Below are 26,598 nucleotides of genomic sequence, written 5' to 3' on the forward strand. Positions count from 1 at the left end.
AAAAACAATAGTTTAATTAATTAATTTAATATAAAATTAAAGAGTATTTAATAATGTTATTGTGCGTTTAAAACAGCGAAAATGGCACAAAAGAAACAAACTTCTATTTCCCATTTTATGAAAATATCTAACTGTCGTAGTCAACCCGATTCTAAGCAGGACATTTCCTCATGTACTACGTCTGAATTAGAAGATACGTCACTTTCATTATCATCCCCCTCCAAAAAGCGAGCACATTCTTCTATGATTTCTTTAATAAAAAATACAGATGATTCAATCCAAATATCAGATCTCGTCTCAAAAACTATTGTTGCTGATTCTACTAATGTATATGATATAGAATTTTATATAAACCGTACGTTATCACAAAATGAGATATCTGATATTATGAATAATCTATGGGTGCCAGATATCAACTACAAATTTCCAATAAAAATGTATATGAAAAAAAACAAGCAAATAAATTTAAAGTTTCAGTATTCATGGCTTCTGAAGTATGCATGGCTATGTTATTCCAAAAAATAATGCGGCGCTTTTTGTAAATTTTGTGTAGCATTCGTTAAGTCTGGTGTTGGATATAACTCAAAAAAGCCAAATTCTTTTGTAGTGACTAAATTCGATAACTGGAGAAAAGCACTGGAAGGATTTCAAAACCATAGTGAAACAAATTATCACAAAACCTGTTTATCCGATACTGAACATTTTCTTAAAGTACAAAAAATATTAATGAAGACATATCAGTAAAACTAAACTCCAGTAGAAAGAACTAATGGATGCTAGACTAAAAGGATGTAAGACTCATCATCTTGCTCTTTATGTGCATTGTTCCGCACATGTCCTTAACTTAGCTGTTTCAAACTCCTGCAAAGTACAGGAAATAAGAAATTGTTTGAGGACCATTTCTAAAGCTCGGTATTTTTTCAATTTTCCTAAAAGAAAAGATGTTTTAAAAACTCAAATTGAAAATAGTGATGAAAAAATCTCAAAAAAATCATAAAAACGTCTTTGCGCTACCCGATGGATTGAACGTTACCATGCAGTGAATGATTTTGAAGAGTTGTTTGAACAAGTGATAGAATCATTAAACTTTATATCTGAGTGGAAAGATGTTGAGACTTCTTCGCATGCCAGTAATCTGTGTAGTGCTATATTAGAAGGTGGATTTATTATTTCTATGCTTATAGTAGCTAAATGCTTTAGTGTTGGTCTTCCTTTATCGAAACATCTTCAACGGGTTAATATTGACCTTGGCGAAGTGATCCAATTAGCGGAGGATACATAATAAAAGAACTTGAAGATTTTCGAAAAAATGCTGATTCTATATTCCAAGACATTTTTGAAAATGCTGTTTCTCTTGGTAATAAATGTGGTGTTACTGTAAGTATCCCTATAACTACGAAAAGACAAGCAAACCGTGTAAATGTTGAAACTGATTCAATAAATGTATACTATAGAATCGCTATATTTATACCTACCTTATATTGAAACATTTATTGAGCAATTAACCAGCCATAAAGCTATTTTAGTTAATTTTAATTTACTCATAAGTCTTAATACGGATGAAAACAATTTTTGGTCATTAACCGAAACATACATGGAAGATCTTTCTTCGTCCTCCAAGACAGTATTATTATCGGAGTATAATTTGTGGCAAAGACGACTGAGAAATTTAGAAACTTCGAACTATAGAAACGCAATGGAAGCTTTGTCTATATTATGTAATCCAGAAATATACCCAAATATAATTAAATTGTTAACAATTTTTGCGACACTGCCAGTTTCAACTGCACAGAACGAAAGATCATTTTCATCACTTAAAAAGATAAAGACTTATTTACGTAATACTATGGGCCAAGTAAGTTTATTTTTTTTTTTTGACTAAGTCTAAATCATAATTATAAAATTAAATAAATAAATAATTGTTTTATTTAGAAAAGGCTAAATGGATTAGCCATTTTATCAATCAATCGGAAGGATCGCATTGAAAGTAAGGAAGTATTGGACGAATTGGCTGTAAAAAAAAAGACGTCTACCTTTAATATTGTGAGGTTAAAGTTTTGAAATTGTAGTATTTTTTTTTTCTTTTAATATATCTATAATATTATATAAATATACAAAATAAATTAAACTCATACGAAAAAATACTCAGTAAATTTAAGTGTTAGATTGGTTTTATTTTATTCAGTAAAATTGTTTATACTTTATTCCTGTCATAATTTTATTATAATTAAAAATTTAAGTAGCAATCCTATCATTTTTTTTACAAAAAAATGTCCACTTACATAAGGTATTAAGATGTATTATAATCAGGTATGAATTAGTGATGAAACTATGTTAATATTTGTCATTATATAACTGTGGTGATCAGGAGTCAGGACACCCCTCCAAAAAAACCCAAAATACGCCACTGGGTCAGCTGACCTCCTAAACCTTCCCTAGATCCGCCCCTGATATATATTATAATCTAAAAACAGTTATTTGTTGAATTAGGTTGAATCCCAATATTCAAGGTTTACATCAAAGTCAAAAAGTCTTAAGAGGACGTCGCATCCGTATGTATTGTCTACGTCTTACACACGGACGACATACCAAATTTTCGTTCGCCAGTTTCAATAGTACGCTCTTCGTTTTGATATTAGAATGAATTGACCTATTACCAAACTTTTAGATAACAAAATTGCCTGTGTTCTCTCGTCGTTTTTTTACGATATTTTAATTTTTAAGTGAATTATGAGGATTTTCAAATATTAATGTTTTAGTTATTCATAACTCACTTAAAATTTAAAATATCGTAAAAAACCAACGGGAGAACACAGATAATGTTGTTACTTCAGAGTTTGATGATAGGTCAATTCACTCTAATATTAAAACTGACCACATCTTATTGAAACTAGCGAACGAAAATTAGGTATGCCGTACGTGTGTAGGATGGAGACATATAGCGGGTGCGACATCCTCTCAAGAGGACGTTACACCGACATTTGTTGCCTCCATCTTACAAGTGCTTAACATGGCAAATATTACGCTCAAAAGATCACGTTAAACTCCATTAGTTTAAAAATTAGAGTGAATTGACCTCTTATATAATTTAAAGCTAAGATTATTATCTAAACAATGTCCTAGGCTTTTCATTGTATTTTAAGTTTAAAGCGAGCTATGAGTATTTCAAGATGTACAAGCAAATAAAAATTTAAAAAACTCAAAAGTCGCTTTAAATCGAAAATATAATAAAAAGCCTATGACATTTCCATATTGTCTGGATATAATATTACCTTTAAATTTTATAATTATTTTATATTTACTCTAATTTTTAAACTAACGGAGCTAAACGCAATCTGCTGAGCATACAATTTGGTTTGTTACGCACTTGTAAGACAGAGACAACAAATGTCTTGTCTGTGTAACGTTCACATAATGCTGAGGCCACACAGAACGCTATGCTATGTATGCTATATATACTATTTATGCTTTGTACGCTATGTTCACTATACGGTGAGGCAACACAGAACACGTTACGTATACTACGTACGATATTTACTACTAGAAACACGCTGACACACTGAATAGTTTACACTTATCAATCATGACGACGTGTTCAAGATGTTGACAAGTACGTTGCCTTGGGAAAGTAATAGTAGTGATGAAGAAATTTTGTTATTATAAATAATAATAATAAACAAAAAAGGAAATGGGTCCATGAAGTAAACATGGAACGTAATAAGTTTGGTGAATTTCATCATATTTTAATACAACTACGAAAAGATGAATTAAAATATAAAGAATATTTTCGTATGAGTATGAAACAATTTGATCAACTTTTATCAACTATTAAACAGGACATCGATAAAAGGGAATTAAATCCCAAGGAAAGTATAACAGCTGACGAACGATTAGACGTTTGTTTAAGGTAAGTCATTTAACACTTTTTAAAATAATAATACTTTTAGATTCTGAGTGGGGCGAGGAAGCTAGTGGTTTTACAATGGTGATTATTTTTTTTTTTATCCTGTACCAATACATAATTTCTACCACAAGGAGGACTTCGATTTCAACGTATTATAGTACCTTATCTTTTAGAAAATTGGATCAAGATGGTACTTTAGACAGGTAATTTTTCAATTTTCTCGATGATTATTTAATGCCAAGGAAAAAACCACCAAAAAATTACAACAATCCCCTAAAAATAGGATTTTAATTTCTAACGATTTGTTTATCACTATAGAAACGAATAAAAAATAATTATATTATATAATTAATTCAACCTACAGGCTATAACGAATAAAACCAATATAAAATATCCAGACTGACTGCAAACCGTCTCAGCTCAGAATCGTTTTTCTTATACAATGATATTATATCATTGAATTCAAGTTTAACATAATCCATTATACATTGACCCATTTGTAACCAACTGTACAGCGGAGCGAAATCCACTTACCCGCTTTTTTTTTGTAATATTATATGTTGCCTTATAATAATAATTCATTAGATAGTAATTAAGTTTATGGTAATAATTACTATAACACTTGAGCACAATCTTTGATCAATTAAATGAAATAGTAACTTTTTTTGTTGCCAGTCATCACAAAAATACAGTTTTAATATACCTACATAAAAAGCTATAAGTGGACGAAATAGTGGCAAGATTAAATCATACAGTTCTTCGAAAAAACCCCATAATTTATACTTGTCCGATAAAATAAAATAAAGGATATATTATTTTTAATTTGGTTCTTGACATTAATGAAAAAAATATGGTATGATTGTGAGTTATGATAACTCAGTTATCATATTATTATATAAAGGATAAGAAACGTGCACTGCGTAGAAATTAGTGCACTCTAGTCTCTAATTATGAATATAAATAAATAATATGATTATATTTTATAAAAAATATGGAAAATCAACAATATGATGAAAATAATAAATGGATTGAGAATATGAGATAGACAGGGACTCTACAGAGCTCTACAGGGAAAAGATTTTATTTCCATTAATATTAGCTTATAAATAAGTAACGCAAAATTTTTTTTGAATGATTAAATAAATAAAATATATAGAAAAACCATTACCTTCATCGCCTTCAGGCTTAGCTTTTTCCAAATTCACTAAAATACAATGTACAAAATTTGTATACAATTTGTAATGTAATTATATCGTAAGTTAAAATTGTAGCTATGTGTTTTTACGTAACTTAAAATATTATATAATTTATTATCTATGTAATATTATATTATGTACCTATGCACATTTATATACTTATGACTAAAATTCAATTTAACTAATGCAACTTAGTGATATATAGGTATTATGACAATTATTGAATTTTCAATCAAAAATTCTTTTTATATAGCCTTCTAATTATTCAGCATGTTGATATTATTATGTACGATATTTTGGCACAGGTAAACAGATGATGTGCAAATTATATACGGTCGTCGGTCATAGATATCCTAGTTCATATACGAACTATGAACCCGACATTTATAAATAACACGAAATACATATTATATACTACTCAGTACCCCGACCCCAGAAATAGCTTTTTGACCCATTTCCAATGCCAATTCATATTTTTTTCAATCGGAATTAATAATATCACCCTTTGTTTCAGTTCCGAGAGCGTTCCATTTAGATTTAGATATATCACTATTTTCAAACAACTCATCTGCATTCATAGTAAATAGAAGTTTGTATCACCAGTCACGAAATGACACTACTTAAATGATATACAAAGATAAAATAACGATATAAAAATATTATAGTTTTTAAAAATACTTAAAAATTCATTACTAAAGAAAAGTAGGGTTGCTCAGTAAAGCATGGTAAAGGTAAAGCATGCTCAATGAATCTACCTCTAAGTAAATATGTATGTGTTATCTTTTATAGTTTTATCTATGTATAATTACTAATTAGTAATTACCTACTTTCATTTTCGATATCAATTTATTATTTAAGCTTAAGAATTAAAATATATACAAAATGTAATCCTACACCCAATAGACAATTCTTGAGCACGCCTATAAATCCGTTTATGGTTCATCAAGTATCATAAAAAAATAAAATAGTTTGTTCCCATCTACCTCATATTTCTTATATTATTAAGTAATATAGGCACTTACTTAATTCTTCTGCACAATTTAATATCAAAGAATAAATTACTCAACATATTAGTGATAATATTAAGTAGAAGTATCAAAATAAGTTATACCTATGAAATAAGTAAATAAACTTATAGTACCCATCCGGGAACTAGTGGCAGCGGCCGTTGCTTCCTATCAGATCACGGCGTGACTTATTGCAGCCACCCCGCGCCGCCAAGCCACAAATAATAATTTCTTAGGATGTAAAATAGTATTATAAAATCAAGAGTAAAATTAACGTTTAGTCTATTACTGCAAATATAATAATTTAAAATAACAATTTAAAAAATAATAAAATCAAGCGGTGTTCTTGAAGCATAGGTAATTAACTTAAAAGGTAAATATATTTTATGATATTATTCTTGTTTAATTCAAAAATGATTTTCAAAAATGTATTAATCCAAATAACTTACCCTTTGTGTAGATTTTACTTAAATTAGGAAGACTATTTTCTAATAAATAAATAATTTTAATTAGACATACCCTAGCTGAATAATTTAAGAACAATTGTGCTTTTATTTTAATCTTTTAAATATTTTATAGTTAAATAATAATGCACCTAAAGTAAGTAAATATTTAAATAAAAAGTTTAGCATCTTATCAGTTATCAACATATCTTTATCAGTTTGATTAGTTTTGTAAAAAAAAACGTTTTAAAACATTTTAAATTAAAACAAATGTTACAAAAAATATTATAATTCATATTCAATCGTAAAAATGTACTTACGCAAATGAAGAACTAAATAAATATATCAATGTAAATTGATTATAAGACAGATAATAAGAATTTAAAATTAATTTTGTTAGGGCATTAATTTTATAGCGCTAGTATTAAATTCTATAAACCTTAAAATATACACCGTAATTATTGGTCATAAAATATGAATAAAATAATGCGGGCAAGTACGTACCACTCTTCAATTTGAATTCAATGATATATTATCAATGCATGCGAAAAGTCGAAAAACGATTTTGAGCGGAGACAGTCTATCAGCCTATTATACTACTATAAGTACTATAAGTGCGTTTCATGGCAACTGCGACTTGATGCTAACGCGCCTCGTAGTGTTTTTTCATTAGGGTTTCTAAAACTTACGTGTAATCATATGCACGTCAAATTTAAAATTGATAACGAATATTTTACAATTTTCCAAATTATACTTTCGCTTATTAAAGAAAAAAGGACCAGAGGCCCTATCACGAGTCTGACTGACACAACGTATAATCATAGAACAATATAGAAGCGAAACTCGATGATGGGTGAAGTGTTTACATATGATCTAAGTCCGAACAATGAAACTATTTCCCAGGGTTTGGAGGGAACGAGTTCCAAAAGGAACGGATTCCTGGAACGAATTCCTTTTTAAAGCACGGCAAGAATTCCTTTTTATAAAAAAAGAACGGGAAGATGAACTAGTTCTTTTTTTAAGGAAAAATAACAAAATTGTTCGTTCCTTTCTAGTTCCAATAATTTACACAGATAAGTATGTAAAAATTGAATTTAAGATATATTTTTTGTATAATGTATATTCCTAATCAGTGATTTTTATCGAGTATCGACATTAAGACAATCGACATACATTAGCCAAAAATTTAATTTTGAAGAAAATCTCAAAATATATAATATTATATTGCATAAACATATAAATTAATAATTATGTACCTACTTGTAGTTATATATTATAAATTAAAATTAAAGAAGTATGCATAATATGAAAAAAAAAACATTGATACTAAAACATTGATTAAATAAACATTTTTATTTTATTTGGAACTAAAAAAGGAACTCGTTCATTTTCCAAAGGAACGAATTCTTTTTTTTATTTAAGGAACAAGGAACAGAACGAATTCCTTTTTTTTAAAAAATAACGAGGAACGGAACGAATTCCTTTTTATAAGGAACTTGCCAAACACTGCTATTTCCGTACACCAACATGATGTTATACCCGTATTGAAAATCAGTTTCCGCCTAATAGGCTGGGCAGTCTTGGGTAGTATTCAGTGGCGCAATTATCGGGAGTGTTGGGTGTGCAATTCACAGGGGCCCCCGATTTTTGGGGTTCTCATATACGTTATTCTTACTATAATGTGTAGTATACAAAATAATATAATAATAATTAAATATTAATACAATTAATATAATACAATCTATTAATCTATATATATATATATTATAAAATAGAATCCCCATTTTTGTATGAACGAGCATATCTCGAAAAGAACTCTACTTATTTTAATACGGTTTTCACTAGTGAATCGGTCGAGTCACGGGGAAGGTTTTAATGTATAATAATTTTGTTTGGTAAAATGAATTGTGTGCCGGGTGGTCGAAAATAATAACAATCTATATCTATATATATAGTACAAATAAATGTTTGTTTGTATGTCATTGATCTCCTCCTAAACCACTAGACATTTTTTGTGTGTTTTTGATAGAGTATTTGAATGGTTTAGATTCACTATTAGACCCAGTTGGTTCAACCTGGAGAGGTATTTTGAGATTTACCATAGACATTTTTGTTTATTTTTTTTTTTTTAATAATTAGTAAAAAATAGTATTTTAAATGTTTGTCATTAGTTACTCTGGTAGATGAGGTAAAAGGATCCATTGAATCGTCGCACGCTTATGGTTTTGAATAAAGAAATTTTATCTTAAAACAAACATGAGAGTTAAATGTATATTTGTAAGCTGTGGCTATTATATAGGTTCTCAAAAACTACTTGACCGATTTTGTGAAAATTTCAAATTGTTCTTGGAGATATTAGGAAAGCTTAAAGAGTACTTTGAACCACGTTCGGTTTATACCAAGTGCTGTACTGTGTTTAATTCTTGCTAGCAGGTAAGGGCCCCGGTCTAGAAATTTTCACATGGGCCCCTTATTATCAAGTTGCGCCACTGGTAGTATTCCGAATAATGTATTCCGAATACTTTTGGTACCTATACTATTTCCAAAAGTATTTTGTGATGTATTCTGAATACTTTTATTGTATGCAAATTACATTGTTTGATTTGCATGTTATTCTCTTGCATTTGATTTAAAACAAAAATACAAAATTTATATTTTTTGAGTTGGAAATTTGGAATCAATAATATCTATTAATATCGTATAATATCAAAATTATAACTGGTATCGTTTCATATATTTATCAAAAATATTTTTAAGTATTCCAAATACTTTATTCGGAATATTATATTTATCAAGTATTCGAATACATATTCGGAATACTATTTTCATAAGTATTCGAGTATTTATTCCAAATACTTTTCAAAAGTATTTTACCCATGACTGTGGTAGGGTATTCTGCGCTGGGTCGGGTTGTTTCCACTGTTTACTTTTACCATAGATTGCGTATGCCACGCTCCCCTGGAGACAGTGATCAGGGCTACAATCGCTCGATTCGGCTAATTCACGGAGTTTCATACCCTTAGTATAATGGTAATAAAATAAGCTAATAACATCAGTCATAACCTATAGTTCGAGATTGACATAGTAGCCGTAGGATTATATCCATAGACTTATAAAAATACTTATGATAGACTTATTTCCTATAAATATATGATTATAACACATTATACCTATTATTATCAGTTTTCAACTTATCTACAATAGTACACATACTATTTTTTTTCACACCTCTGCGTTCATTGATCGCGCAATCATGGCAAAGGTAATTCAGGCTGGGATCTATGCCACAACCAGACTATTCTACGACAACAATATGTATTTCATGAAATAAACGACTTGGTTTTATTTATTTTAAGCGTCATGCACGGAGGTTATAATATGAATATAAGATGTAGGTAACCAAAAGTTTATGTTTTGTAAGGACCGTGGTATATATTACAGTATAAATAATAATTATTATATAAAAATAGGATAAGAATAAAAAAATTTAATCAAGGCAAAGGTAATGCATTATGCGGGGATCTATGCAATAACCAAATTATTATACGAAAACAATTTCATGAAAGAAAAATGTTTACGCGTCATGCAAGTTTACAACATGAATATAAGATGTAACCAAAAGCTTATGTTTTATAACTTATAAGGATCGTACTACAGTAGAATAGATTTTAGTGTCTGTTTGTGCAGAGGATACGCGACCGCGTGATATCTGAGCTCAGTACTTTAGGGATTTCCACTTTACCACCCGGTACTTTTGGGGATTCCCATTTTACCACCCGCTGGATGGAAAAAGGTCACTATCCAACGCTTCATCCGTCATCGAAAACTAAACTTTCGATGCAGGCGTGACAAAAAAATATAGTAGCATTCAATTAAAATGTATGTACAAAATAAATATTACCATAATTATTAGATGTTTAAGTTTTTAACAATTTTAAACAACTCAAAACAAAAACATTAAATTGTATTTTCAATTTAGCGTTAATTGAGGAATTATATAAATAGGTATTGTTTTTACAAAGAAAAGAATTCATGTTATTTTTGTCTGTAATGATATTATTTTATTTTTCTATTAAAATAAGTCAATTCTCCAAAAGTTTCATGACACATTATATCTAGTTGTTACACTAAAGGGTAGTTTTCTCATTTATTTTTCAATTTATTTATATAATATAGGTACTTACATAAATCAATTTTCACATTTGTAAATTCAGATTGAACACATATGTTGCTATTTAAGACTATAACAATAATATTAAATGTTTATAATTTATGCAATCCAGGTGGTTGGGATTAGAATCTGCATACAACTGATTCCTTTTTATTGTATTAATAGGCAACTTAAAGGAACTTGGAGTATGCCAGCTAAAATTATATTATTGTGTGTTGGAACATGTGACCTTGTGACATTTTACATATTTCTGACGGCCATAGGTTTATGATGGGGTGTCATTTGACGAAGATAAACATCGGAAGGTCGCTAACCCATAACCGAGGTCGTGAGACAGGACCGTATGGGAGTTTTGTACTTAATGATAACACGATATCATCGTTTTTGACGTTAATATCAGTCATAAATTAAATATTAAAAAAACAAATTATATTATATTATATTATTTGAATGAAAATATGAAATTACGGGTAGAAGACGATTGCGTACGTTTGTCTTTTTTGGCAACACTATTGCGCATATTTTTAGATGTGTTAAAAACTACCTTTGAGAAAAAAATAAACACGACTTCGTATGTTGTTGTATACAACGTTGTTAAATTCATTCATTTTACCATATATCTCATAAATATCCAGTACGTTTACAGTTCTATAATAATCAATAATCAATTGTATAATTTAATAAGAATAACTAAATAATAGTACAATAAATAGTAAACAAAGAAAATTGTTAGTTTTTAATTTGGTAAAATAATTAATAACTAAATAGTAATAATATCATTAATTCATGAAATCATCAAACATTATTTTAAAATTTCTAAATTTGAATGCACTGACATCTATAACCTACTATCCTTAGATATTGAATTAAATTTCTGTACTCGTAATTATAAGCCTTTATAATAATTTAAATTATATTTAAGTATTTTTTGCCGTTTACTTTATTCTTCCATTGTAAAAATATATATTGTATATTGTATACATTTCTCACAAAGGATTCGTGATTGGTTTTTGAGACCAAATTTCTGGAGAAAATGTGAATTCCGCTTCAATATATGTATTTAAAACAATAAAGTCTGAAAAATATGAGCATATTTTTCATTTGGATATGTAACCATTAGTTCAAGAAAACCATCCTTAACTTCGGAAAATGGGAGATATAAAAAGGAAAGAATGATTTCAACCATGTTCCTATTGGTCGGAAAAAGCCGAGGCTCTCGTTGAAATTTTTTTAAAAAACAACAGTGATGATAATTTCTACCCTGAATTTAAAATCTGATAGTCAATAAATGAAACAGCCAACCCAATCATTTTTATAAATGATGACAACCAAACAATACAATAAACATACCGATAAATTTATGATGCACTTTCCAAATATAATTCAAAACACAGCACTGGTCATGATAAAATCCCATATATATACATAACATGCATATACATACATATTACATACTCCCTAAAAGAGCCATCTTCATACTACTGAAAATTTACAATTTAATATGGGAAAAAAGACCTTTCCTATATCGTGGGTCTAGAATGAAAAGGTTCTAAATCGCATTTTTTTCAAAAGTCAATTTTTAACAGAAATGGTTTTAGAATACAATGACGCATCTTTTAAGCTAACATTCACGATTATACGATCATTATTGATGGTTTTTTTTAAAAGTAAAAGGTTCTAAATCGCTAAAAATTAAATTATAAACACAATTTAATCAAATTAAAAACGCTCGGTTAATAGAACCTAATTATTAACGATACGTTAGTGTGAAAAGGTTCTAATTAAATTAATCACTACCAATAGTACATTATTATTATCCTTGTTATTTTACCATAATATTATGATACACAATAACAATGATAAAATTATAGTCTGTTTTACTTGACGTATCACGGATACAACACGGAGCTACCAAAAACCGTACGTTCGCGGCAATATAATAAATTTGTTATCACTTATGAGTGTATACGATTGAGATATAGATTTCGGTGTTTTGTAGTTATTAGGTACATTGTTTTGTGTTAGAAGGTTGGTAACAATTAGAAAGCAATATTCTAAAAAGGATTCAGCTAACAATAATAAAAATAATAAATAAGAATGAAAAAGTTCTAATTAAATTTTTTTTTTTAGGATGAAAAGGTTCTAAATTGTAGAACCTTTTCATACTAAACAATTTATAATTTGTATTTTATTAATTTTAATACCAACCAATACAGCAAATTATTATTATAATGTTGTGAAATAAACTATACAAGTTGCTGCATGCCTCAGTACTTTAATTTAAGCAAAATGTTGTTCAAGGAGTAAAATATTTGAACTCGAACCTTAAAATTACTCTCCTGAACAATTTCATAAAAACGATTTAGAACCTTTTCGTTCTAGACCCACGATATCTTTGAAAAGAGCCATTATTATCCCAATACTTAACCAAACAAAGATCGACATGAAGTCACTTCTTAACGACCTGTATCTTTAATATAGATCCTGAGCAAATTCACATCTCAGTTAAATTAAATGAAACATACTCCGGTTACTATAAACTCCTAAACGGTAAACCCCAGGGATCAAGTCTAAGCGTCACAATTTGTATAATAACTATAGCAAATTACCTCGTATAATACCAGCTCCTCTCAAAACCATTACGTTTACTGAAGATTGCAGTATATATTGCAGAGAAAGAAATACAAGCACGTCAAAAGCCCTCATACGAAACGCCATCGAAGAAATTAACAAATTAGAAAAATCTACAAGGTTCAAATTTGGTCCGACAAAATACAAAAGTATCCTATTCTCAAACAAAACAATATAGATCCCTGACCTCTCTTACCTGCACATGAATAACAGAGTGTTGGCCAGTTGCCCCCCACGGCTGTTATCAGGATTTTAAAAATATACCAGTTGCCCTCAACCAAATGTACCAGTTGCCCTCGCATGATTACAATATATAGCCCGTGTAATAGGGGAGGTAAATATACAAATAATAAATAAAATTATTTATAAATATAAAGTAAAATAGGTAGTATAAAATGATAGAAAATTATCGTATTTTGTAATAATTACTAATAAAATAATATGAAGACAATAGGTAGTCAATAAAATAATAAATATTATAATTATGTGGCATACAATGTTATAATTTAACAATAACAAAAAAAAATTTGATAAAAGATTATGTTTTGTTATAATAATTACTAATAGATTTTACAAAATCTAGTCTACTGATATTCTTGTTTTTATATTTATTTATAAAATCTTAAATTCTGGCTTTTTTTTGTTTAAGTATGTGCAATTATATTTTTAATTTCGTTTACACTGCTTATAGCACTGTACCTATGTATTTGTTTTATTACAAAATACAATATCATATATAATTGCAATTATCAAAATAATTTTACTTTATTTTTGTAAACAATTTTATTTATTATTTATATATATTTACCTCCCCTATTTTACGGGCTATATATTGTAATCGTGTATATATTAACATATGAGGGCAACTGGTACATTTTGCTCTAGGTAGCTTAAAGGGAATTGATATAAAAAAAGGTACTTTTTGGGGGCAACTGGTACATGCCCGAATAACATTCTAATATCATCCTAAAGATTTTAGGATTACACCTAAACAATCAAATAAATTGATCCAACCTTAAAACAATTTTGAAACCTAAAGAAAAGTTCAGACTAAACATATAATCACCTAATTTTAACATTATCGTGGGAACATAATATAAAAGCCTGATCTTATCCATAATCGACTACGGTACCATAATCTACGGAGCTGCTCCAAATTCAATAATCAATATAGTTAACTCACTAAATAAAATTAACAACCACGGCATCCGACTAAGCATTGGCACCATTAGAACCATCCCCATCTAATTTAAAGAAAATACACCCCATTGATATAAGTAGCAATATACTCACTCACAAATTTGCATTTGCAAGACTAGCAGACAAGGACAATGCTATTTAAACATACCTTTTTACCGATTCCCCTGCCCCTTCAATTAATCTAAAAAAACTTGCCAATATCTACACGTTTAAAAAGATGGCTGAACCCAACAAATTCTTCATGAAAAATGGAACCTATTATCAAAACCTCAATGATCCAAGAAATAGAAAACACACAACCATCGGAAATCCCCAAAAAGTTTATTGACATCATACGTAATGACTTACATAACCACAAAATTATATGTACCAATGGATCAAAATTCAACGACAAATCTGGATTAGATATAATATTCGATGATGAAGTATTCAAATTTTCCTTACTCGAATATAATCCTATATTCACCATTGAAGCCATAGCTACCCTGGCAGCGCTTGAATTAGTCGAAATGTATTGGAAAAACACTGAGTTGTTTTTAATAGCCAATGATTATTTTAGCTCTATCCTAGCTATACAAAACCACAGGTCAACAAACGAAATCATAAAAAGTATCCAAGGAAGAACATAAGACTCTCTTCTCTTGCACAAAACGAGAAAAAATAATATGGTGAAATATAAAAATCAATCATACAAACATCATCCACACACAATGTCTTAATGAAAGAACCAACACCCATATACGAATTCTGTAAGACATATTTAACAGTCATAAAACATCTTCTCCTTGATTGCCCATACTTAGCTGAAAAGAAAAAAAATCTTTTCAAAGCCAACAAATTTAGAAGATATTTTATCTTCTACCGCAGGTAGATTGCCTACCTAATAATATACTGCTGCGAATCAGAAATTGCGCTCAGGGCAGCAAATCGTGACCGCAAAAATGTCTAGACACGCCACAACGCAGATCACCAAAATCCCCGTTGGGTGGACAATGTGCCGTGTCCGCCCTAGGACTCATCTCCCAGAGAGATGCTTCAGATGCCAAGCGTTCGGACACAACTCCAGAAACACAAATCCTGTTGGAAATGTGGGTGTAAGGATCACTTTATGAAAGACTGCACGATGCCCGAAGAGTCGGCATGCGAGTTGGCCGGCATTCTCAAGTTTAACCACGGGCTGGGCCCAGGCGCTTGCGCCGCAAGGAAGCGTGCAACTGGATCCAAGACCCCCCAAGATGGTTAACTTTCTCCAAGGTAACCTCAACGGGTGTTGGGCCACCGAACAGTTGATGTACCAGACCGCAGTTGAAAAGGAAGTAGATGTACTCATCGTCTGCGAACCCTACTCTCACTACGGGCGCGAATACCTGTGGTACTTTAGTGCGGATCCGAAGGCTGCTATCGCTACCACTCCGCGGTCATCCATCATCCACCATGGTCGGGGCTCCGGTGCCAGCCTTCGGTGACCTCACCGTCTTCAGTTGTTATTGGAGACCCAGCTCCACACTGCAGAAGTAATGGACATTCCTGGACGATCTCGACGCCGCCATACGCTCACGGGGCAACGGGCGTATAGTGCTTGCCGGAGATTTAAACGCGTGGTGTGTAGAATGGGGCTCCCGGACGAATACCCCAAGGGGCAACCTGCTCTCCTACTTAACGGCCAACCTTGGTCTGCTACTGGTCAACTCTGGGTCCGCCCCCACGTTCGTCAGGGGAGATGCCACCTCAATCATAGACATCCACCTTCTACCGCAACCTGGAGTTATCCCGGTGGAGGGTCTTTGAGGAAGACTCCCTAAGTGACCACGCTTATGTAGCGTTCACCACTGAAACACAGCCTCGTGTACCAGTATTCCTCGTGCCGACCCGTCGCCAAAGCCGTTCACCGTGGCTGGTCGGTCAGACAGCGAGACGAAGATGCACTGGTTGAGTACTTCACCTCAAGGCACTTGGGGCCCGCGGAGGGAAGCACCGGCATCGACAAAGCCCTCTCCAATGCCGAGTCCCTCGATGCTTACCTAACAAGTGCCTGCGAAGCGTCAATCCCGAGGAGGCAACCAGGTCACCTCGAGTAAGGTGCCCGTTCACTAGTGGTCCAAGGACATCGCAGAGCTCCGCAGGAAATGCCTGTCATGCCGAAGAGAGTACAAGGATCGCCTCAAGTGAACTGGGCAGCCAGGCGTCCAGGAGGCCAGGGTCGGATCAAAAAGTACCTGTGCAAGATGGATAGAGCCCCCAGTGCGATATGCCACCGCTGCGACTCCAACTCCGACTCCCCCAGTCATACACTGTTCGACTGCGAGTACTGGAGCGGAGACAGGGAAGAACTATCAACTTGGCCACCGCCCAGGTCCCGGGGATCTCCAGGAAATACTCTGCGGGCCAGCCGCGGCCTTCATGTCCCTCCCTGTCGACCAAGCAGAAAAAGCATCCGTGCTGCAGGAAGCCAACGAAACTTTCCGCCTGTTCTACAGGATGGTAGAGAACATCTTGACCAACAAGGAACAGTAGGAAAGACTTCAGCAGGCTGCGGAGAGGAGGTGATGGATGAACGTGAGGCGAGCCAACAAGCCGGGCCAAGAAGTCACCAGGTTTAGCAAACGACAGTCAAGCCACACAGGTAGAACGGGACCTGGGACTGGCGGGCTTCAAGCCTGGTCGATGCTATGCTTAAGACGTCTTCCACGTACCATTGCGCAAACACATCCATACACATACTTTGTTATACCACATACTATATACTTGTATATTTCTTGTTAATTTTTGTATTCCTGTACATGTACTTTTTGTCATTATTGATTGCAAACCTTCCGAACTTGGGAAATCTGCCAGGTCGCGAAGGCGTAATCAACGTCTACCACTGTTGTTGGTACCTACTACATGTATATATTGCAACAATAAACAATGGGGGCCGGAGAGGACGTAATGCTAACGCAGTCCCCCCTCCGGTTCTCGATACCATGGAAAAAAAATAACGAATTGAACAAAGTTTGAGTCGTAAAAAGTTGGTACATTTAATGGGCAACGAAGTGCATGGAATCAGCTAGTTTAATATAATTTAATACTTATTATATTTTACATACTTTACGCCACCAATCACCAGGCTTGCCATAAATTAAATCTGCAACAAATCAATCTCGCATCCGGGAATATATCCCTAATTTCTTCATGGTTTCTTAGATTTTATTTGGTAAAAAAAAGTAAGCAACTGGTGAAAAAAATCCATTTTTAGACTAGAGAATAGTATAAAGTTGATAGAAGTTTTTAGGCGTGTATTGAAATGTACCATATGCGAATAGCTCTGAACGATTAATCATAAACTGCAAATTGTCTTTATTTGTATGGCAAACTACATTTTTTCAGTCGAAACATGAACAATATTTTCTTCCAACAACATACAACAATTGTCAATTGTCATTTTTAATATTCTGTAACTGACGTATTGCATCATTTAAGTAAAGAATTCGGAAATAGTTGATATGATGGTCTTCTCTTATCATGCATAGGTTTTCGAACTGAAATAATAACATCTTTCATTTCGAAATTACAACATATCACAAGTTATTTTCTTATAATTTTGATAATTCACGTTGAATTTTATTTTCTACTTGTTTTTAAAAATTTTCCCCCAATATTTGTCATTCTATTTTTACATCAAAATCAGGTTCATGTGTATGTTCACCAATAATACTTACAATAGAAGTTCTAGGAGCATCTGTTATAAGTTATAACTATACTTGAATAACACGTTTTTACTGTACAAAGCCATTTATGAATTCCATCTTTGGTGTTCTTGCATAATATATACTTATTATTATTTAATAGATTAATAGAGCTACCTAACTATTTTAATTTTTCGGATTCTATATAAGTATAATAAAATTGCATTTTCCATATTATTAAACGTCGATATAATATGCACACGTATGGCGATCAGCGATGAACTGCAATCCAGGAAATACCTTATCATTAGCAATAGACTTAGGTAATTAAAGCTTAATACCTAGTTATGAAAAAACGCAAAGTATTTATAAATTATTTCGAGTTCATTCGTGTCTCGTGTGGTATATTGTATATTATATGCTGGTATGGTTGTATGAAAATTGGTAACAACGTACGCAATCGTGTAGTTAAAAATCAGGTAAAATCATACGGAATCATGTAGCTTTAAAAGGTATCACCGATAACGAACGTCATTAATCATGTTATACCCCATTTTATAATCACCTCGCCGTACATTATTAACTATAGTAACCATTAATTTTAAATATACTTAGTAGGAATTTGGTAATTTTTACATTTTATTCGCTTATATGGTGTTAAATAAGACATAATACGTGAGAAGATATTATGTTTATGTTTAAATGAAACATAAAAGTTAAAACATTATTAATTTATACTATTTTCAAGTATTCAATAGACATTATCATAGATTTCTTAACAATGCGTTTATGTTTATGTTTATAATACAATTTGTTCACTTCACACAAAGAGTCTAATATATGCACATTAGGTATGCATTATGAATACTATATTAAATAAATAATGCAAACAATACTTACATGCGTACACTATATTTTATATTCACAAACAATGAAAATCAACGTTTTGTTTTGATGTAAGCAGTCATACAGTCCATATAGGTAATAAAATAAAAATAATGATATATTGGCACTGCACTCATAAATAAACGTATTAAAGTAATTTTTGCATGCCAGACATGTAAGTAATAATATTATTTTTTATTTTATATGAAACAAAAATGAACTTAGCTTACCCCTAACTCTTAATATTGGTCATCATAAACTCATATATAATATTTTTATATTGAATCTATTTTAAATTGTCATTGGACTGATGGTTATGATCATATTTAAACGATTTTCGGGTTAAAAATAATGTTAATGAATAACGACATGGATGCACTATGGTGCACTATGGATCATCTGTACTATGGTAATAAACTAATGTACAAATATCGGTAGGTATAAAAGAGTGTAGGTACCTACGGAAATTTATTAAGCAGAAACATGAAAGATAGTTAAAATATAAATTATTTATTTTAGGACTATTTCAATAAATCAACTCACATTTACACGTGTACATCTCAACAGAGAATAGAATATTTAAAAGTTTGAAAGGAAGGACTGACATTTTCAGTCTGAAAAATGTTTAATGTTTTATCACTACTTTAGTTATAACAATTTTACTATTAATAAATAATAACTATGCATTATTCTACGCAGGATTCAATACTGTTTGATACTATTTATGTCAACAATAATTGAATAAATAAATTAATAATTATGCAAGTGATTATAGACTGAAACACAAATACGTAATACACAATACCAATTACCAACGGTGAAACACTATTTTTTGAAATACTAGTAGATACCTGATATATTTATCAGAATATATGTACCCATATATTTAGAAAAATTAATAATGCATTAATTATGTAACACTGCTATAAATAATAAAATGATGGAAATTGACCACTAAGTTCAACTCTGGCAAACATACAATAGTTTTAATAGTAAAGAATTAGTCATACGAAAAATAATTGATCACACCAGGATTTCACATGGTTACCCGATGAAAAAGACCGAACCTCTAATATATTATATTATATTATCCAACATGCAAAATAATATGCAACACTAATACACTATATTATTATACATTTTTAGATATATGTTGATAGGGTGTATTATATCGAAAAAAATTACTTTACGGGAATAACTCTCAAGCTTTATAGAATTGTCGGATTTTGATGAATATTTTTTTATCTGAAAGAAGAAGACTTCCTACAGCCCGCATCGATCTCTGATTTTGTATTTTATTTTAAATAATAGTATAAAATAATTTATAAAAAAAGCTAAAAATTGTCTTTTTTTTAAAGACTTATAATTAAGTTTGAGATGAAAATATCGAAAAAAAGAGTTCAATGCGGGCTGTAGAATATTATCCTCTATTAGTAAAAAAAAATTATCAAATTTGGTTATTTTTACAGGGCAGGATCATTATTCCCGTAAACCGTATTTTTGAGGTCAAAATCACATTGGCGCCGGACGCCTTAACACAAACTACAGTGAAACACACCATTATCCACTGTCCTAATTTCAACGAGATAAGAAATGAATTCCACTTTTCAGGCAATTACCTATAATTCTGTCTCAAATTAGATTAACATCAGGCGACGGGCGTCTGCACATGATAATGGCAATATGTCATAACCACGCGCCTAACGCCGGCCTCTTTCTCGGGATTGTCAATTTATTAAATTATTTTCTGAGTTCTAACCACCGCCTAGCTTGCATTTTGCTATAATTAACATGGCAAAGCAATTTATTCCGCCGCGCCCGATCATTGGAAGCTAAGACTGACGACGAAACTCGGTGAAAGCCGATTTAATCGATGAGGGCAGTGCCACAGAGGTCTTTATTTTTTAAACATAATTTTAACTACCTATTAAAGTAATAAATAATAATCTTGTAATATAATTATTTAATAATTGTAAATGCTTACAAAATAATACTTCATCATATTCTTCTTTGGTTAGTATAACGTCACAGGTTTTTACTGTAAAACGTGTAGTTTAATACAACCAGCCTCGATTATTCATACAGTCATCATTATTTTTCTTCACTCCAGTAATAATAAACTATACACATTACTCTACTTCAATAAAAAAAATAGATACTTACTATAATCACGATCCGTAACAGCATAATATTCTTCTTGCAAAATATTAGAACCTGAACAATGGAAAAAATAATGGGTTTATATTTTTAATTAATTATTGTTATTCTGGTTACGTAATCAATCAATCATGACAAATTAGATAGTTATCATCACAGTATTTACTATTTTGATACGCATCCTCCGCTCTTTACTTCGCCTATATCGTTGTTCTCTACTTCTTATTGGCTGTCAGTCATATAAATACATATATAACATAGAACAAAATCGACCAATGAGAAGTGGAGAGCTACAACATTGGCCGGAGGTGAAGGAGATGCGTATCTACTGCCCAAAACTAGTACAACTGTGATGAAACCAATCTAATTTGTCATATAATCAATCAGAGTGCAACAATATTTTGATTTTCGATAAAAATCGTATTATTTTTAAATTCCCATAGTATTAAACTAAATTAAGTTTACATTGTAGATATTATTTATTATCTATATGCTAAAAATGATTTAGTCGACATTTATGATACGGTACTAAAACACACAACGCTTAAAAAGGCCGTTCTCATGGCCAACAGATAGTACTCGTATGGCAAGCAAAGACCACTCAATGCATTGCAAATAACTCACACAAACAATCATATTGTATACGAGTATTCTACGCAACATTGCCGAGTGAAAACGACATCGTCACCAGTATACCTTATACTCCGCAGCAACTTTGAAACCAGCACACATTTCTTCAACTTCCCCGGTCCCACAACTTAACTTGACGAACCTGCTCACCAACCTATTGACTGCACTATCTAACAATCAAGACCCGAAATCACTCATAGAAACAACTATGAAAACATTACTGTCCATACTCTCGCCTCAAAATGAATAACTTAAAAATTCTATTTTGGAACTCCAACGGTATCAAACATAAACTCAACGGACTACGTTTCCTCGCACTCCTACTTAAAACCGACATAATCTTACTTAACGAAACCCATATATCCCCTTCTACCAAACTTCACATTCCTAACTATTGCACATACAGGAACGATCTGCCACCCATCCGTGGGTCGTCTGCTCACAGTGGCACGGCTGTTCTAATCCACCGCCGCATCATTCACCAACCCATAACTCTTAACACACTCATTCAAACTTCTTCCGTTCTTATCCAGCTAAATGGCCACGAAGTGCTTGTATCGGCGGTATACAAACCTCCCGGTACCACACCCACGATTCACGACTTAGACTTGTTGACCAAAAGTGCTGAATGGCAAATCTCGGCAGGTGATTTCAACGCCAAACACCCTTTGTGGTTTAGCCACTCGACAAACGCTGCCGGACGTATCCTCTTTAACCACGTTCAACAATCAGACTATACCATTACTGCTCCCTCACCCCCCACACACTTCCCTACAAACGCTTGATACAGACCAGACATACTCGATATCGCTCTCGTCCGACTACCTTACCCTACTCAAATCAACAACCTCAACGAGCTATCTTCTGACCACAACCCCATTCTTCTGGAGACCTTATGTACTCCGGTATCATCGTCCCCTCCAACTACTAACCTCTTCATCAACTGGACAAAATACAAAACAATCCTCTCCAACTTACCCAACCCAACTGCATAACCGACCAACAACAGTCAGTCAATTGACAGTCTAACCAAAAACCTACAACACGCGATCGAAGCTAGCGTATTTACCCCTAAACACAAAAACTCTTCCCTTTTACTACCCGACTACATAAAACTCGAACGGAAAAAAACCAATTACGCCGTCAATGGCAGAGAAACCATGACCCGACTACTAAGCGCCAACTTAACGCCAAAATCTTACTAATCAGAACTTTACTCGAAACCCACAAAACTGACCAGTGGGACATCTTTCTTAACTCACTTGACCATCAAGACGGTTCCATATACAAACTGAATCAATTTTAAATTTGTCACGCAACTTTACGCGCTAGTTTTAGAAACCCTAATGAAAAAACACCATGAGGTGCGTTAGCGTTGAGTCGCAGTTACAATGAAACGCACTATAACACATTTTCCTCGTACGCCTCAGAACAATAGTTATACCTATATAGTATAAAAATATGTATAATGATCGTATTAGGTATATAATAAATTATAAAATAGACCACTAAAACGCTAGCACCGGCACCAAGATTTAAATCATATGCCATCTTATCACAGCTCGTTGGGTAACCACACTATCTTAAATAGTGCGCGTATGTGCAACCTGTACCTATATCTTTAATCATGGTGGTTACATATATGTGCAGAAAAATGATAGCTAAAAAAAAGGACCACCAACCTACAATATTCATATCATTGGGATTGCATTTTGATATACAGATAAAAATACGACACGACATGACACGGACAGTTATGAACCCGGCTTCAGTTCGGGAAAACGTTGGTTAAATAAGGTGAAATAAATATAAATAACAATAACTAATATTAAAAATACCAAAACTCTATTTTTTATGGTGAACGTATATGGTCCCTTATTACGGTGACTAGATAAATTCAGATATCAAGTCCACTTAAATAATGCAATATAGTACAGTGATTACTGTGTACCTATGCAATTAAATATCATTCTAAAGTACATTTAGTTTATTTATGTACCTACATATTTAAATATTAGAGGATTTTACTTACGGTAATAGACCTCATCTGTTGGATCGGCGTAAACTTCAAAATTTTTATATGTGTATCTGTTACGTTCGTTCCCGTTCGCTGTTAGAAACACATAAATTAAATTTGATTTTAGTCGACTACTGAGTACGTTAATAATCGATCATTGACTTATGATGTGTTTGATACATATCAAATATGAAGATATAAATCTAAGTAAAAAGCGTGGAGCCATCCTCCCTAAGACATGTCATATCACGGAGAACTTGAACTGTGGAGTATGAAAGTACCATTATTTTTTAAAAATAATTCCTAGTACTCCTAATTTTTTTTTAAAGAATCACTGAAAACAGGTGATTAAAACCCATGTTTTTTAAGGTTCTGATTAATCATTATCACCTATATATAACCTATATAGACTATAGTCTTAAATATATTGCTAAATAATAAGTTATAAATATTTCTTTGTTTGTGTGATAAACTGCTATAGAAAAAGAATATCTATAAAATTGGCTGTTAAATTTTCATAAAGTAGTATGGGTACACTATGTTTGATAAGTGGTAACAAACGTCTATGAAATAATAGTTTTCTACTGTTTTGTGTTTCTCCATGCCATACCTAGATTTGTCAATATTATGGACTTGTGTATTCGGTTTCAGGTATAAGTACACCTGTACTTATAATTTATTCTCGATAACATTGCGTATACACTTCATATGACTGTATAAATAGAATAGTATGCTCAAAATACATCTTATGTAATCTTATTAAAAACAAATAAATTATAAATATGTTTAAACTACCATTTGGAAAGGTTTTCTCTGACATTTCAGGCATTTGATTTACTAGGTAATTGCTTATTGCATTTTCTTTATCTTGTTCCGTTATAGAATATGTTTCATAGTTTATTACTTTATCATATGCATTTTTCGTGGCTTCATAAGACTTATCAATTTGTTGAACTGTCATTCAAACATCCGGGCCAGTCAAAGGTCATGAAAAAAAAAAGGTTGACTCATTACTATGGTCGATGACCTATTATATATTGTTTAATTTTTATTTAAATAACATAATATATCACATATCGTGGACTATGATCCAATAATTCTATAGTTTCATAGTTATATGAGGAATGATTCTGTTAGGTTAGACTAGAAAATGTAATAAAAAAAAAAATGAAATGTTACTTCTTCTTCACCGTGTGAAGATGTAGACATGACAGATCATGGCCTTTCATTTTTTTTTTTTTTTATTAAATTTTATTCAGAAAACTAATCTAACTTAACCTACACGAAACTAACCTAGTGTAGGGGTGAAGGGAGAAATATAGTCACGTAGGTATGCGAGTGTTTTTGGTTATTATGGAGTGGTTAGCGGGGTAAAATATAGTTGTGTTCGTATGCTAGTGCTAGTGGTTGTGATTTATGAATTCGAACCGTATGAATGATAATTATGTATTGTATGATCTTCAATATATCTCGAATCAAACAAAAAACGTATGAATTCATCAAACATGATAATATTTAATATATAGTCTATCGACGAATCTGAATGACGAAATAAATATAACTGCATACATTAAACTGATTTTGTTGGTGAAATGTTTCTTTTTGTTAATATTTCAAATTTTGTTAGCTATGTATTATGAAAATAGTTTATATTTGAAGAAATGCATGTTATGAATATATCTAATATGATTTTTATTTGAAAATTTGATAATTTTTAATATGAATATGAAGTTTGTATATTATATTTTCAGTGAAATATGATATCATTATACAAATTTGTGTATTGATTATTAAGATTAAAGTCGATACAATAAATTATAAAACCTATATTTATATATGTTTTGTAGACTGTTGAAATTATACATTTTTGTGAGATTTTAAATAGGTATTTAAATAGGTTTAAGATCTGCATAGTACCCACATGTGTCGAGATATAAATATGTTTATATTTACGATCAATATGTGAATATTTATGATCAAAATTATGATATCTATGACAACAAAAGAAATATAATATTTATCATATGGTTACATCTAATAAGATTTTTAATTGAAAAATCTGTTGATTTTAATACGAAAATGAAGTTTCTATATATTTTTAACACATCTATTAGTTATTAGTTATTACTGTTACTATAAACAAAACACATCTCAGCATTCCATGGTAAGTCAAACACCTACATTTAGCATTAAATATGATACCATAATAGTATACTTCTATTGTTCTAGCATACATGTACATTATTTGATACCAAAGTAAATCATTGTTAAAATATATCAATATTACTACAATATACGCCATACGGCATACAGTCATAAACATAGAAATTAAAATCTTAAAAATATAATAAGATTGATACATAATATTCGAAGGCGACCAAATATGATAACAGATTAGGTACTGGCATTCAAATAATTTACCGAAATGATCTTCTTGTTCTTTTATGTTCTTGTGGTCCTTATTGTATCTATCAAATACTGCTTTAAAAACTAAAAATATAAACATAATTTATAATTACGATATTATAACAAATATGGTAACTGGTAAGTATAAGCATTGATTATAAATACAATAAATTGCTCACTGGCCGGTTAAACATGTTGCACTTCAAACAGCCACTTTTCATTTTTCATAAATTTTTTCGACGTGTGTGAGTTAGCCCCCCCCCCCACTTTACTAAAAAACTCTTAA

At 31.5% G+C, this 26,598-nt stretch overlaps 2 protein-coding genes across 2 annotated transcripts in view; both read right to left on the reverse strand.

Moving 5' to 3' along the window:
- LOC100163901 overlaps positions 1-6,568 on the reverse strand; it is a 46,962-nt gene extending 40,394 nt beyond the window's left edge. The window contains exons 1-3 of the mRNA XM_008182658.3: positions 6,557-6,568; positions 6,123-6,131; positions 5,073-5,108 (exon numbers count right to left, since the gene is read on the reverse strand). Coding sequence (XP_008180880.1) covers positions 5,073-5,108; position 6,123 — 37 coding nt within the window. The 5' untranslated portion in view covers positions 6,124-6,131; positions 6,557-6,568. The remainder of the gene's footprint in view (positions 1-5,072; positions 5,109-6,122; positions 6,132-6,556) is intronic.
- Positions 6,569-6,835: 267 nt separating this feature from the next.
- LOC103308725 overlaps positions 6,836-26,598 on the reverse strand; it is a 25,854-nt gene continuing 6,091 nt past the window's right edge. The window contains exons 7-14 of the mRNA XM_029486387.1: positions 26,328-26,396; positions 24,702-24,860; positions 23,922-23,999; positions 21,266-21,316; positions 21,087-21,140; positions 19,118-19,126; positions 10,735-10,791; positions 6,836-6,882 (exon numbers count right to left, since the gene is read on the reverse strand). Coding sequence (XP_029342247.1) covers positions 6,836-6,882; positions 10,735-10,791; positions 19,118-19,126; positions 21,087-21,140; positions 21,266-21,316; positions 23,922-23,999; positions 24,702-24,860; positions 26,328-26,396 — 524 coding nt within the window. The remainder of the gene's footprint in view (positions 6,883-10,734; positions 10,792-19,117; positions 19,127-21,086; positions 21,141-21,265; positions 21,317-23,921; positions 24,000-24,701; positions 24,861-26,327; positions 26,397-26,598) is intronic.

The sequence above is a fragment of the Acyrthosiphon pisum genome, chromosome A1 (genome assembly GCF_005508785.2).
Source record: "Acyrthosiphon pisum isolate AL4f chromosome A1, pea_aphid_22Mar2018_4r6ur, whole genome shotgun sequence".
NCBI lineage: Eukaryota > Metazoa > Arthropoda > Insecta > Hemiptera > Aphididae > Acyrthosiphon > Acyrthosiphon pisum.